Source organism: Megalops cyprinoides, chromosome 19 (assembly GCF_013368585.1).
Source record: "Megalops cyprinoides isolate fMegCyp1 chromosome 19, fMegCyp1.pri, whole genome shotgun sequence".
Classification (NCBI taxonomy): Eukaryota; Metazoa; Chordata; class Actinopteri; order Elopiformes; family Megalopidae; genus Megalops; species Megalops cyprinoides.
Window position 1 is genome coordinate 22,169,412 of NC_050601.1, and position 14,528 is coordinate 22,183,939.

Here is a 14,528-nt window from a genome sequence, read left to right on the forward strand (position 1 = left end):
ACTAACAGTACTACTAACCCTACCACTATTAATACTATAAACAATAATAATAATTCTTGTTATTGTAGATGGCGATGCCATGATATGAGCAGTGGATAGCTGCAGTATGCCCCAGAGAAGATGGTGATGTTCATAAAAGCCGCTGCAGTGTTGTACAATATTTGCAGGATGGCTAATGTTCCAGACCCCGATAACATCCCTGCCATGGTTGAAGATGAGGAGGAAGGCAATGATGGTACACAGACTGGCAGGAACACCAGAAACAACTTAATAGAAACATATTTCACTAGATAGGATAATTAAGTAAATTAGACTAGAAACATAGACAGACAATGAACTTTCATTTGATTTAAAACAGTTAATTCAGGAAGAATAAATAAATATATTAACTAATCAATACAATACAATGTCTATACAAAATATATTCTTATTTTTCATCTTTTTATCGTACATTTCAAATAAATCAAAATTGTCACGCCCTCTAGCTTCCTGTCTTTTACAATGTGCCTTCATGAATTCAAATTTCTCCCTGTCCAATTTCAATCTCTTCTTTTCTATTGCCAGTTGTGCTTTCATCAGGAGCACCTTCTCCCTCTCCAAGTCGAGGAGCTCCTCCTGGGCAGTCTTATTGCGGGGCTCTTGGGTAGTCCTCTTCTTTTTGGCTATAGAGAAGAGAAAAAATGCAACATTAGGTTATGGGGATAGACCTAGGCTATATTCAACATTATTGTCATTGTGCAATGGTCTAGAGAGCCAATCAAATGCAGTTAGGAGCAGATAGCCCAACACACTTTATGACAGGGTGGGAAATTAACTTTTTAAAATGTGAACCTCTATCAGCCACTGACATATAAGTGTTCAAATTCACCAGCCACTGAATAGTAAATCAATATTTTGTGTCTGAAATCTACCAGCCATTTTCATATTTTACCAGCATTTGGCTGGTGGCTGGTGCTTATTTCCCACCCTGCTTTATGAACAACACATTGTCAAAGAATTTAGAGTTAGTCATTATTGTCAAAACCAGCTTACCAGGTGATAGAAGTACAACTGGTGGTGGCAATGTCCCATCGTCCTCACAACTTGACACCAGCGTTAGGATGACCTCTGGCTCAACTGACGCTGTCAATGATTCAGGAGGCAAAGCTGGCTCTGGCAGTCCGACCTGAGCCAGTGGAGATCCCTTGTGGTACATAAGTGACATCCTTTAAGTTACAACTCACAGCTCATATTGCTTTCGGTTGTTAGCTAGCTACAATGTATCAACAATGGACATCCATTCATCTTATATGGCAATTTTTGTTATGTTAAGCCTAGCTTGCCTGACTTAGCATTCTCGTTTTAGCTAGTTAAGTTAGTATTAGCTAATGTTAATTTCCATGTTAACCTACCTTCCGTGTAGACCTTTCCCATCACGGCAAGGATCCTTTCCTCTGAGGCAGCCAGTGGCTTCACCTCTGGCTGGCCTCCACCTGTCTTCCCTTGGTCCTTTTTTAATAAAGCACCCCTCTTCTTTGCTTTGCTGGTGATGGTAGACCACTTTTTTTTTAAACTGCGTCCGCAGTCCTCAAAACTCCGCACACAGATGTGACTGCACCCGCCACCTCTTGCCACTTCAAGTCTTTATCCTGGGATGATAATTTAGAAGAAAACTTCCCGAAAAGTTGGTGTTTCCTCTCCTCCACTGACACGATTAATGCCTCCAACTCTTTGTGGCTAAAATAGTACGCCCGTCTTTTTTTGTCCAGAGAGAACCGTCAATATTATGCTGTGAGAGCCGTTGATATTATGGCTTGTCCATCTCGAGCAGCCTACCGGTACATTCTAATCAAAGATACAGGCAGTCTCGTGTACATTCTAAACATAGATACAGGCATGACAGGACGACTGCCGATTGAAAAATTGAATTTACAGTTATAAAATCAATGCCAGTTAATAAATCACAGCGGGTTCAAAAATTAGGCAGACGGAACACAACACCATACAATAATAAGCAGAGGCCACTTTTATTGCAGATCTGCAGGAGATAGTCTCATACATGCACACTAGGCAGCATCAGGGAGAGCATCTCAAAAAACATAAGGCACTAAGCAGTCTTTTGTATAGCACTGAACAGACAAAGAGTCCCAATATTTGCAACCCCCTCCTCACAGAGTCCAATTATTTTTATCTTGCACTCAAGGTCCTTCTGGGTCTGGACAGTGTCTAACTCCCATTTTCCTCCCCAACCACAGGCCTTACTGTGTAACTTACAGCACACATGTAGAATTCTTTTCTTCTCTACTCCCTCTCGGTTCTACTTAGAGATATCTCACAGCTGCATACCTTCCCACACACTACACTTCTGATCCTTCTTTTTTTAGACTCTACTCACATGCATGCAAAGTATAAAAGGATGTATATATATTGTTTAAGGCTAACATATTGGATTGTCTGGCTCCCTTATACACTTCCAGACCTCCAGATGCATAGTAGCGATAGAGTAAATGGCTGATATATCAATAACTCCAGTTAATCCATGTCAATAACTGTGATTAATATAACATTAATCATGATTAATATGATAATAACTGTGATGGGTGTATAAAAAGTGATACAACATCCCCTATTGAATATGCCGTGAAAACATCAAAAATACTGATACATTTAATTTTCCCAGCCGGTCAAAAAATAAAGAATCAGCAAAATACAATTTACAACTTGACAATACAATAATACACACAAAAAGATGCTAAAAGCTTTAAAACATGCTTCTGTAAGTAAATCATTTCAACGTCAGAATGGTTGTCACTTTGCATATTCCAAACACAGTATCTGTGAAAGATATTTTCCCTCATCTGAAGCATCTCTGTGCCCAGGAAGTGAGTCTGGTTCTGTGCAGGACGTGGAGCCAAAGCCCAGAGCAGAGAGGTCAGGAGAAGCAGCCACCTGTGGTGAGATTAGTGGCATCTGCATTTACACTGGAACCCAGTTTTATTTGACTAAGGTGCCTGTTGTACTTTGCCCCTTAATTTGAGTGAGTGCCAAAAAAACACAGTAAAAGGCTGTTAGATCATTAAAAGTCTGCATTTACAACATTTGTGTTATGATTAGAATATGTGAAGACATGTTAAACATTGCTTCCATTATTGATAACTGGGGGACAGCAGTTGCATCTTTCTGTGCCATCAGGACATGGCTGCTCTTCTCTCCCCCGTGTCACCTTCCTGTCCTGCTCAGACAGAGACAGCTCTCCTTGTGTGCTGTGCTGGGCTCCAGTCTGAGCTGACACACATCTTGCTGACAAGAGGGAGGTTTCTGTAGGAGAGAGAGTCAAAGAGACGTCTCCACCACGGGATCAGAACCAGGAGTCCAATTCAGTCAAGCACACAGAGACAACCCACTTAGAACAGCAGCTAAAGTAAGACCACTTCGATTTGACTTTGATTGACTCAATTTCTATGTACTTAACATAGAACATCAGACATATTAAACGTACACATTTAACAGATTAACTCTAACTGGCTTATTATAAACTGATCTGTAAGCGGTATTTGCAGATAAAGCTGCCAGAGTGTATAAACTAACTGCCCATATAAGGTGTGTTATGAATGTCAGCAGGAGTTTGGTCCTGTCTGACAGAGGAGGGGGACTCAATGTGTCAGATTTCAGAAAGAGACACTTCAGGTTTGGGCTCTTCTGTTCTGTATGGAAGGGTCTGATTCACTACTTTTAACAGAGGGTCAGGACTCTGTGAGCACAGCCAGGCCATTGACACAGGCTGGTCTCACTGACACAGGCTGGTCTCACTGACACAGGCTGGTCTCACTGATACAGGTTGACACAGAAAGAACAGGCTGTGCTCATTCTGTTCCCTACAGAGTGGATTTTATGCACTGACACTATTTAAGCATGTGAAAAATAGAAACGTGACACACATTTAACATGAATCCCATCTGACTTACATTTCTACACCCTTGTGAACTGTAGTTTTGCTCTGGAGTCAGTACTAGCGAAACCTGTAGGAACAGACAGAGATGGAGTGAGACACACAGTCTGTCCATGAAGTGCAGTGTGGAAACTCAGAGCCCTGTGACAATTGGAGAGCTCCACACACTGTCAGGATCCACACAGGGACAGTCACACTCGCACACAATTCCTACTGCTGGTAACAGATGTCATCTGTGTCACAGTCCAGGAAGAGCATTCAATGAAAGCAGATGTATTAGACTGACATCCCTGTGTTTACAACCAATCAGCAATGAATGAACAGCCATCTGTATTCTGACTCCCTCAGATGTGGCGGGTGTAGACTCTTACATTCAGAAATGAAGTCACAGGTGAGTGGAATTTTTTTCCCCTTTTTCCATTTTCTCCCCAATTTGGAATGGCCAATTCCCCAAATTCTGGAATGTCCAATTTGTCATCATTGATGTTCTGTCCCATTGCACAACCCCCACTGTCAATCCGGGAGAGCGTGGACAAGCACGTGCCCTCCTCCGAGACACGTGATGTCAGCCGCTGCTTCTTTTCACACTGCGATCCACAAGCTAAGCTAGCACAGACATGAGCAGGACGAAGACAATTTGTATGCAGCTATGGCACGTGGACCACAGTAAAAGGATATTAGTGTGTTCCATGACCAGCAGGGGTCGCTGTTACTAACGGGACTGAAGCCCTTGCCGACGTACCCACCCCTATCCCTGGCGGAATGAAGCCAATGTGTCCCGCCTGTGAGCTCCCGGTCACTGTCGGATAATGACACGGTCAGGTTTGAACCTGGGCCGTAGCGCTCAGTCTACACTGAGAACAAGTGTAAGGGCTCAGGCAGGGACTCAGTCGCAGACCAAGAGAGCTTCAGGTTGCAGGTGGGATTATAAATGACGGCAGGAAAGTTGCAAAACAAAAGCAGGCAGGGTCGAAAAACCAGAAGGCAGTCCGTGGACAAAAACAGGGTCGAATAACAGAAGCAGGCAGGATCAGGAACCAGGCAGGCAAACGATCAGGCAAAGGGACAAAACGGCAGGCAGAAAACGAAGACGAAGGGCAGGCAGAGTCAGGCACGGAGAATACGGAAATCCAAAAAATTGCGGGAACGAAACAGGTACGAAAACGCTGAGACGAACTGGCAAACAAGACAGGAACAAGCAGGGTAGAAATAGGGCTGGGCTGATGAAGAGATGAGATGCAGGTGGGCAGGCAGACAGGTGAAGGTAATGGGGCAATCAGGTGGGCGGGGACCAGGCGGGGAGCGGGGCGGGGCTGGAACACAAGGAAAAATAAAAAGCACATGGACAGGGAAAAACAAAAACACCACAGCTAGGGGGGCGGAGCCCTGACAACAAGGGCTTTTACCAACTGAGCCACTCAGGAGCCCCTCTTCTTTAATAGTTTTGCCACACCTGGGCCCTGGCAGTTAACATGAACAAAACTAAAATATTAATCTTGCAAAAAAGATCCAGATATCAGGGAAGACAGCACATATTTAGATTAGGACCAAATGAAATTGAACATACACTTGATTACACCTACCTAGGCCTTAGAATCAATTGTAAAGGAACATTCAACATGGCAGTGAAGGAACTAAGAGACAAGGCACGCAGGGCTTTACTTGCCATAAAAAGACAAATTCCTTTCGAAATTCCAATCCGAATTTGGCTATCAGTGATAGAACCAATTGCCCTTTATGGTAGTCAAGTGTGGGGCCCACTTGCAAGTCAGGAAGTAGATAAATGGGAAAAACATCCAATTGAGACCCTGCATACTGAGTTTTGCAAAAACATCCTAAAAGTCCATTGGCACACAACAAACAATGCATGCAGGGCATTGCAGAATTAGGCCAATATCCTCTTCTGATGAAAATTCAAAAAAGGGCAATCAAATTCTGGAAACACCTAAAACTCAGCGACCCACACTCTTTCCAATATAAAGCCTTGCAATACCAAGAGTTGAGCAAAGATAAGAACTCTCCTACCAACCTGGTCTTCAGCCATCCTGTTCCACCAACACATACCAACACTTTAAAGGCACAAGACAAGGTCCAAACTACACAACATATTCTGCTTAAAAAAATTTCCTCAAACCTAAAAAACAATTATTGGCAATCTAAAACAAAATCAGAAAGCAAGATGCAATGCTATTTGACTCAAGACAGAGAATATATCTTAGCAGATAACCTAACTAAAATATAAGAAACAAATTTGAGAAACACACTGACGAAATACAGACTCAGTGAGCACCGCTCAGCAATAGAAACTGGCAGACACAAAAAAACTTGGCTGCCAAGAGACAAATGTCTGTGTCAGCAGTGCAAAGACAATGTAGTTGAAACAGAGCTGCACTTTTTAACAGAGTGCAAAACATTCCAATCAATCTGTAATTGCTTCTTCCCAAAATTTAAAGAAAAACACCCCAAATTTGATGCTCTACAAAAACACAGTAAACTACCCTACTTACTGGGTGAAGGCAAGGAGAGCTGTACTATAGCTGCACAATATGTTCTCACCTGCCACCATCTGAGGGACACTGAATGATACACATATTCACACACATATTTCCTACTTTCTACACAAAGAAGCCCAAGACCAGACTCAGATACACACACACACACACACAGACTCATAAATGCACATGCACACACATGCACTCACACAGATAGAGTCGTCCTAACCACCCTACTACTTTAAATAAAATAAAATAAAATAATTAATAATAACAATGGTTAAATAATAAATAATTAATAAGTACTACTGGTAACTGATTACCAGTCTCAGTACCGGTCTCTTATACTGCACCTGTATATGTTCTGATTTCTTGTATATGTTTGGTAAATGTTCTGATTTCTTGTTCTGTATGATTGCTTTGGCAATATGAGTGCCTATTTGTCATGCCAATAAAGCACTTTTGAAACTGAATTTGAATTTGAGAGGGAGAGAGAGAGGGAGAGAGACAAAGAGATAGAGAGGGAGGGAGAGAAAGAGGGTGAGAGAGAGGGGGAGGGAAAGGAAGGGAGAGAAAGGGGGAGAGAGAGAGGGAGGGAGAGGGAAGGAGAGAGAGGGAGAGAAAGGGAGAGAGAGGGGGAGAGGGAGAGAGAGGGAGGGAGAGAGGGGGGAGAGGGACAGGGAGAAAGTGAGGGAAAGACAGGGAGAGAGAATGGGGGAAGGACAGAGAGAGAGAGGGACAGATGAAGGGAGGGAGAGACAAAAGGGGGGGGGGGGGAGTGTGTATTATTGTACGTATATAATCATCAGTTCTTTCAATGCTGTCAATAAAACCCCGTTTATTTTATCTATAAAATAAAAGCCTCACAGACTGGCTGCATGGAAAACATTTTCTCACTGATAGGAAACTCATCTGTTACATCTGAAAGTACAATGAACACTCTTCCTCTTAGATATCAAACCCCTATAAAGAGAAACAGAAACACACTCTCTACTTACTGCAGTTTCTCCAGTTTAAATGGAAATACGAACACACACTTTGTACTTACCACAGTGTCTCCAGTTTAAATGGAAATAGAAACACACACTCTGTACTTACCGCAGTGTCTCCAGTTTAAATGGAAATAGAAACACACACTCTGTACTTACCGCAGTGACTCCAGTTTACAGAGTGGATCTTTCTGTAGAGCAGAGAGCAGCTTCACTCCTGAATCCTGCAGGCTATTGTATCTCAGATCCAGCTCTCTCAGGTGTGAGGGGTTTGAGCGCAGTGTTGCAGCCAGAGAAGCACAGCTTCTCTCTGTGATTCCACACTGCCTCAGCCTGCAGAGAGGGAAACCAGAACTCCTCATTCTACCAGGGTGACTCAACACTGCCCCCTACTGGTGCTAGTGTGTTGTAGTAGCTAATTTCATTTTAGTTTCTGATTGTATGGTACTGAGAATACATAAGTGCATGTAATCACAGAGTTGCTATACATGTGATGTGAAAAACCAGCCCTGCGTGAGAAGTGCCTTTCTTGTGCAAAGATGGTCATTTCCTTCAACAATCACACCATTTGTGCTGTGCTGGAGGTGAGGATGTGATGTGGTGAAAAGTAGCATTTTTATGCCAGCTTTGCGCTTAAGGCAAAACACCCTCATCAGCCACCTGTTAGCAAGACAGCATGACATTTCAAAGCAAACCATTTTTCTGCAAAACCCTTTTATGAAATTAATACTCACACATTGTCATGCCAGTCAGAGTATTACACTGTCAATGATCGTGAGTTTGTGTTCCATCTCCCAAGTGGACAACATCATTAATCAACATCATCGACAAGACTGAGACAGTCTATAGCATACATACACACCTGGCCCCTCTGAGGAAACTCTCAATTTGTGTTGATAATGCAAAGGTAATGGCAACCACAGCTGCCAAAAACCCAGGGGTAACCTTGGACAGCAATCTATCTTTCAAAGATACACATGCACATTGCAGCCACAACTAGGATCTGCAGATTGCTGTTATTCAACATTAGGAAGATCAGACCATACCTCTCCAAATACACAGCTCAAGTTGTGATCCATAGTCTCATCCTGTCACATCTAGACTACTGCAACTTGCTGCTTGCCGGGCTCCCGGCGTATGCTATCTGATCGCTGCAGCTTATCCAGTACGCAGCCTCCCGACTGTCGTTCAACCTCCCCGAGCAAGCCACTCCACTGGCTACCGATTGCAACAAGGATGAAGCCCTTGCTACTAACCTTTTAGGGAATTAATAGATCAGCTTTCCTAAACATACAGGACATGCTTAAGGCCTACAAGCCCGTAAGAGTGCTGCACTCTGCTACCTCGGGTCGCCTCTTTGTTCCAAAATACAAGGGCAGCATCTCTTGAACCCGCCTCTTCTCAGTACTGGCTCCACACTGGTGGAATGAGCTTCCTGCCGAGATTTGGACAACAGACTCCCTGGGTGCCTTTCAGAAAGCTGAAACCTCATCTTTTCCAGCTGTATCTCTAGTCTACCTTCCTCTCTATCTATCCTATTTAAAAAAAAAAGCACTCTAGACTAGTTTAGCACTTAACTCAGTATCTTACTGACCTCCTGAAATACTTTGTGTTAACTACTCTTAGCATAGTGATGCACTCATTAGGAAGTCACTCTGGTTTAAGGCTTATTAAAAAATGTATCAGGATGCATTAACCTGGATGAGAACACACACACATTGTCAAAAGGTGAGATGATCATGCAGTATTGTTTTCAATGTGATGTGTGTATTTTACTTATAATTTGCTCTTTAAACCCTTCCATCATTCTACAGTTTCATAAGGATCAGCTTGTTACACATCCTGATGCTCCATCACAGGTGAAACTGGTGACTGCGAGGTCACCTGCCAAGATCCTCTTTCCTCCACCTGTCACCTTAAACTGCATCCATCCCAACAGGTTGTGGTTGAAATCTTTCATCTGATTGCAGTAGATTTGGTAGCTGTTTCACAAGATCTCTGCGCTCTCCCAGTCACAGTGAAAATCACTCCTCTCCTTCACCCTGTTCTCTCTCTCTCTCTCTCTCTCTCTCTCCCTGTGGCTCTACCCAGCCAGTGAACCTTTAACCATGCACTTACGTAGCTTACTCCATCTATTTCCATACAATGCCAAGAGCAGAAATAAAACTGTATATGATGTATGAGCACTTGCCCAAATCTGTAGCAACAGAGATTGATGTCTGGAAAGGGAAAGGAAGTTATCTGTCTGGCTGGCATTCTAGCTGTTACGTACCTCACACTCTGACCTGAATGAGCTTTCTCTCCTATACCACTGTATCCCATATGGAGCGACAACCAAAAAGGGGGCAGCAGTGTAGCATAGTGGTAAAGAGCAGGACTTGTAACCAAAAAGTTGCCGTTTTGATTCCCCACTGATGTGCTGCTGTACCCTTGGGCAAGGTACTTAACCCACAATTGCCTCAGTAAATATCCAGTTGTATAAATGGATAACATTTTAAAAACTGTAGCCAATGTAAGTCACTCTGGACAAAAACATCTGCTAAATGCCAATAATTTAATATAATATAAGCAGGCCATGTGATTTTACCACTGTCTGTGAGGCTTTTTGTTAAAAATAAACCACATTTTCACCCATGCAACTATGTTTGGCCAGCAATTTCCCCTTTTGCAACCGTTTAGCATCATTTGTTTGCGAGCCATGGGTAGTTAGTCATAATACTGGATCAAGGACTTTCTGTCTGACAGAACACAGTATGTCCTGCTCCATCTAGGCCAATCCTCTTCCATCACAACAAACATACAACCATCTCCAGTATGACCCATCACCTTGAACATCATACACCATCTCTGGCCAGGAAGATCACTGCTGATCCATCACATCCCCTGCACACAGAATACACCATCCTGCCCCCGGGCCGTCACTACCAGCCCCAACAACTGAAAGCAAAAAGAGCTGCTCCCTCATTCACCCCCTCTAGTGCCCAGCTGCTGAACTGCATCTCCTAATGTCTGCTCTACTGTTACATATTCCTGGACGGATTATTGTTTTTGTGTGTGCAGCCCGTGTGATTTGTGCAATACGTGTGGACATTTTGTCCTGTGATTGCACTGTGTGTTAGTGACTCTCCATATGTGCAAGATATATTCCCCTCCTGGTGAGAAAAGATCTAAAGAACTATTATATATAATCAATATATCCTGTACAATAATCCAATTTATATGGATACAGACACTAGGAATGCAACGGTACAGTGGGCCCACGGTTTGGTATGTATCGCGGTTTTTGGGCCACGGTAACTGTATGGTTTCGGTATCTTTATATTTAAGAAAAAACAAAAACACATCACCCCTTAAACAATGAACTCTTTATTTAGCCTATAGAGAAATAAAACTTTTCATTCAGAGAAATGGCAGCATGACTGACAAGTAGGGCTGCTCGATTATGGCAAAAACCATAATCAAGATTATTTAACACGATTACTCATTGACTTTGGAAACATCATGCATTTATTGAACTTTTAACCCTTTTGCATAGTAACTTATTTTTATGCTATGTAGCGTGACTGTTACGTTACATGGTTTGTTATGTTTTCATTAGCGTTATTAAGCTTTTCATGGTTTTCAGTTAGTATTTGCTATTTTAATGTTAAATCGCTGTTTCCTCTAATTCCTAGAATTTTTCCAATCTAGTGTTTTTATCGCACTAGAGATGAAACGGCATGAAAATTTATACCGTTGAAAAATCTCCGGAGTGCTGTCACTGCCTCCTGCCATGTTTTCACTGACACAAAACAAACACACGTTGAATGCTGCACCTGTGCACCTGCGTCTGGGAGACTTGCTAACTTTGGTTGATGCTAGGCAGTATTTAACGTGAGATTTAGCGTGGTAATCAACCACGGTTTTAATGGTAATTGAAATTTGAAACGGTAATACTAACCATTCGGAATTTTACCGTGGTTTACCGTGAAACCGGTAACCGTTTCATCCCTAAATCGCACCGGTTTTAGCATACGTGCTAAACGGCAAATCACACCGGTGTGACCGTACGCAAGAATATTTGTTTTTAGATTCCTCTCTCTTCTCCAGCTCGTAGGCTGATAGGCTCCAGGGAAATTCTTACAGGCTCCAGAGATGTTCTGTGGAGCTGAATGTACAACGTGTGTGTAGTCTGCAGCGTGTGCGTATTGAACCGTATGGGGCGTACCGAATGGTTCGACAACATACCATGTACTGTTGCATCCCTAAAAGACACACAGACTCTATGCTGACCCCAGTGTCTCCTAAAATAGTGACTTACTAATGAAAAATGTGCTCTGTCATCTGGATCATTCAGGCCTTTAACCAAGGGTGTCGGTTTGATTTGGAAAGTGGAGGGGACATAAATTTGGCAGGAAGCCTGGGGGTCCTACCCCAGAAAATTTTGGAATTTTTCATTGCATTTCCTGAAATTCTACACAATATACTATGAACACAATAAAAGGTGAGAAATTATCAGTAAAATCATAGCACTTTAACTTTTAAACAATTAATCTCATAATATAACTGGTGTTGATACAAACATGCACATCACTTAGCTTTGATAAATGTTGTATCATGGCCATTTTATTTTTTTTTCTACCAGATGGAAAAGCAACAGCACAATAAATTAAGTTTTACTCTATACAACAGCTTTAAATCAACACATATTTCTTTCTCTACCTCAACATGGCCCCATGTCTCTGTCTTCTTTCCCCTCCCATATTATTACATGCACCCACAAGTTCATGTGTATGACCCAAAAACATGTCTTCACCTCTCACTGATACACACAAATGCTCTACATTATTACCTTGAGATCCAGTTTGTCCATCATGTTCCTTTGTACCTGGCAGACTGCAGCATGCTTTAGACGCTCTTGATTGTAATGTTAACTACAGTAAACCTAGGCTGTAGCCACACAGATGGGATTTGAAACTGGCAATCCTGGAAGAATTACTAATGCTCCTCATATTTGGCCAACAGGTATAATGCCAACACGAGAAGAACAAGAACAGTTAATGTTACCCAAGTCAAAAGTAATAGCACAAAATCACCCAACAGCACACCCTGTCACAACAACATTTAGTTTGCTAGCTAACTACGTTATCTGTTAATGTTAGCTAAGTATACTAGCTACTAGTATAACGTTAATATACTGTACCTAACTATTTTTGTTTCTACAGTGCTTCTACAGAAAATATTTGTGCAATTAAAATTGGAAACAAACAAACAAAATTCTTCACTCAGGGGTGTGAGGTGAGACAGGGATGTAGCTTGAGCCCAGCGCTGTTCAACATTTACATTAACGAATTGGCCACAATGTTGGAAAAATCACCAGTCCCTGGACTCACGCTACTTGATAAGGGGATCACATTTTTGCTCTATGCAGACGATCTGGTTCTGTTGTCACCCACCACATACGGGTTGCAGCAGAATCTAGATTTGCTGGAACATTTCTGCAAGACCTGGGCCCTTGCAGTAAATCTAAAAAAGATGAAAATTATGATTTTCCAAAAAAGATCCAGATCTCAGGACATCAGACATACATTTACATTAGGGACAACAAACATTGAGCACACTGCAAGCTACACATACCTAGGACTTAAGATCAGCTCCACAGGGAGCTTCAACCTGGCTGTAAATGAACTGAAAGAAAAAGGGCGCAGGGCATACTATGCCAAATTAGAGACAAATTAAAATGGATATACCAATTGGGATATGGCTCAAAATATTCAAAGCTGTAATTGAACCAATTGCACTATATGGCAGTGAAGTGTGGGGTCCGCTTACAAAGCAAGATTTTGCTCAATGGGACAAACACCCAACTGAAACCCTGCATGCAGAGTTCTGTAAAAATATCCTCCATGTACAGAGGAAAACACCGAACAATGCCTGCAGGGCAGAATTAGGCCAATATCCATTACTCATTAACATTCAAAAAAGAGCCGTTAAATTTTGGCAACACCTAAAAACCAGCGACCCCCACTCATACCATTACAAAGCCCTGCAATGCCAAGAGTTGAGCAAAGAAAAGAGCCCCCTCAGCCAGCTGGTCCTGAGGCTGAGTTCAACACTAACCCCAACTAATACCTTGCAGCCTCAGGACAGCTCCACTCCAACAGAACCAATCAGAGTCAACCAAATTATAGCACAACAAAAACAAAATTATATTTCCCATTGGAAAATTCAAACAAAAAATCAAAGCAAATTAACATGCTATTTGGCTCTAAAACGTGAATACACTGTGGCAGACTATCTGACCACAGTGAAAAATTACAAAAGCAGAACATTCACGAAGTACAGACTCGGTGAGCACAGCCTTGCCATCGAGGCCGGTCGACACAGGCAGACTTGGCTGGCCAAAGAGGAGAGGCTGTGCTCACACTGGAACCAACAGCAGGTCGAGACAGAGCTGCATTTTCTCACAGAATGTGAGAAATACCAAGTAATTCGAGAAACCTACTTTCCAAAATTCCAGTTACAATACCCAAACTTCCCAACCCTGCCCGAAACACAGCTATTACAAATCCTTCTTGGAGAGAAGGGATGTTGTGTAAATTTGGCCGCAAAGTACGTGTCTACCTGCCACAGAATGAGAGACAACAGCGACTCTTCAATCTAATTTTACTGTACTGTTTTTATTTTTTGCTTTTTTTGTATTATCATTTGTTATTGTTATGACTAATTGTTGTTATTATTATGCTTTGGCAATATATATTTTAAAATATGTCATGCCAATAAAGCATTTTTTTGAGTTTTTTTTGAGAAGCACAGAAGAGGAAGAGAGAGAAGAGAGGGAGAGAGAGAGAGGGAAAGAGAGAAAGAGAAGGACAGAGAGAGAGGGAGAGAGACAGACGGCGAGGGAGAGAGAGAAGGACAGACAGAGGGAGGGAGAGAGAGAGAGAGGGAGAGACGGAGAGAGAAAGAGAGAGAGAGAGGGAGTGTGTATGAGTGTATACAGTGCTGGCCAAAAGTATTGGCACCCCTGCAATTCTGTCAGATAATGCTCAATTTCTCCCAGAAAATGATTGCAATTACAAATGTTTTGGTAGTAATATCTTCATTTATTTTGCTTGCAATAAAAAAACACAAAAGAGA

General features: G+C 42.2%; 1 protein-coding gene across 2 annotated transcripts in view; it reads right to left on the reverse strand.

Moving 5' to 3' along the window:
- Positions 1 to 482: 482 nt before the first annotated feature.
- The window catches only part of LOC118794241 (NACHT, LRR and PYD domains-containing protein 12-like), a 52,002-nt gene continuing 37,956 nt past the window's right edge, over positions 483 to 14,528 (reverse strand). The window contains exons 12-16 of one of the 2 annotated variants that reach the window (XM_036552452.1): positions 7,569 to 7,742; positions 3,945 to 3,998; positions 1,392 to 3,297; positions 1,033 to 1,183; positions 483 to 662 (exon numbers count right to left, since the gene is read on the reverse strand). In XM_036552452.1, the coding sequence (XP_036408345.1) occupies positions 3,989 to 3,998; positions 7,569 to 7,742 (184 nt within the window). In that variant the 3' untranslated portion in view covers positions 483 to 662; positions 1,033 to 1,183; positions 1,392 to 3,297; positions 3,945 to 3,988. The remainder of the gene's footprint in view (positions 663 to 1,032; positions 1,184 to 1,391; positions 3,298 to 3,944; positions 3,999 to 7,568; positions 7,743 to 14,528) is intronic. The other variant, XM_036552453.1, reaches the window with a different exon arrangement.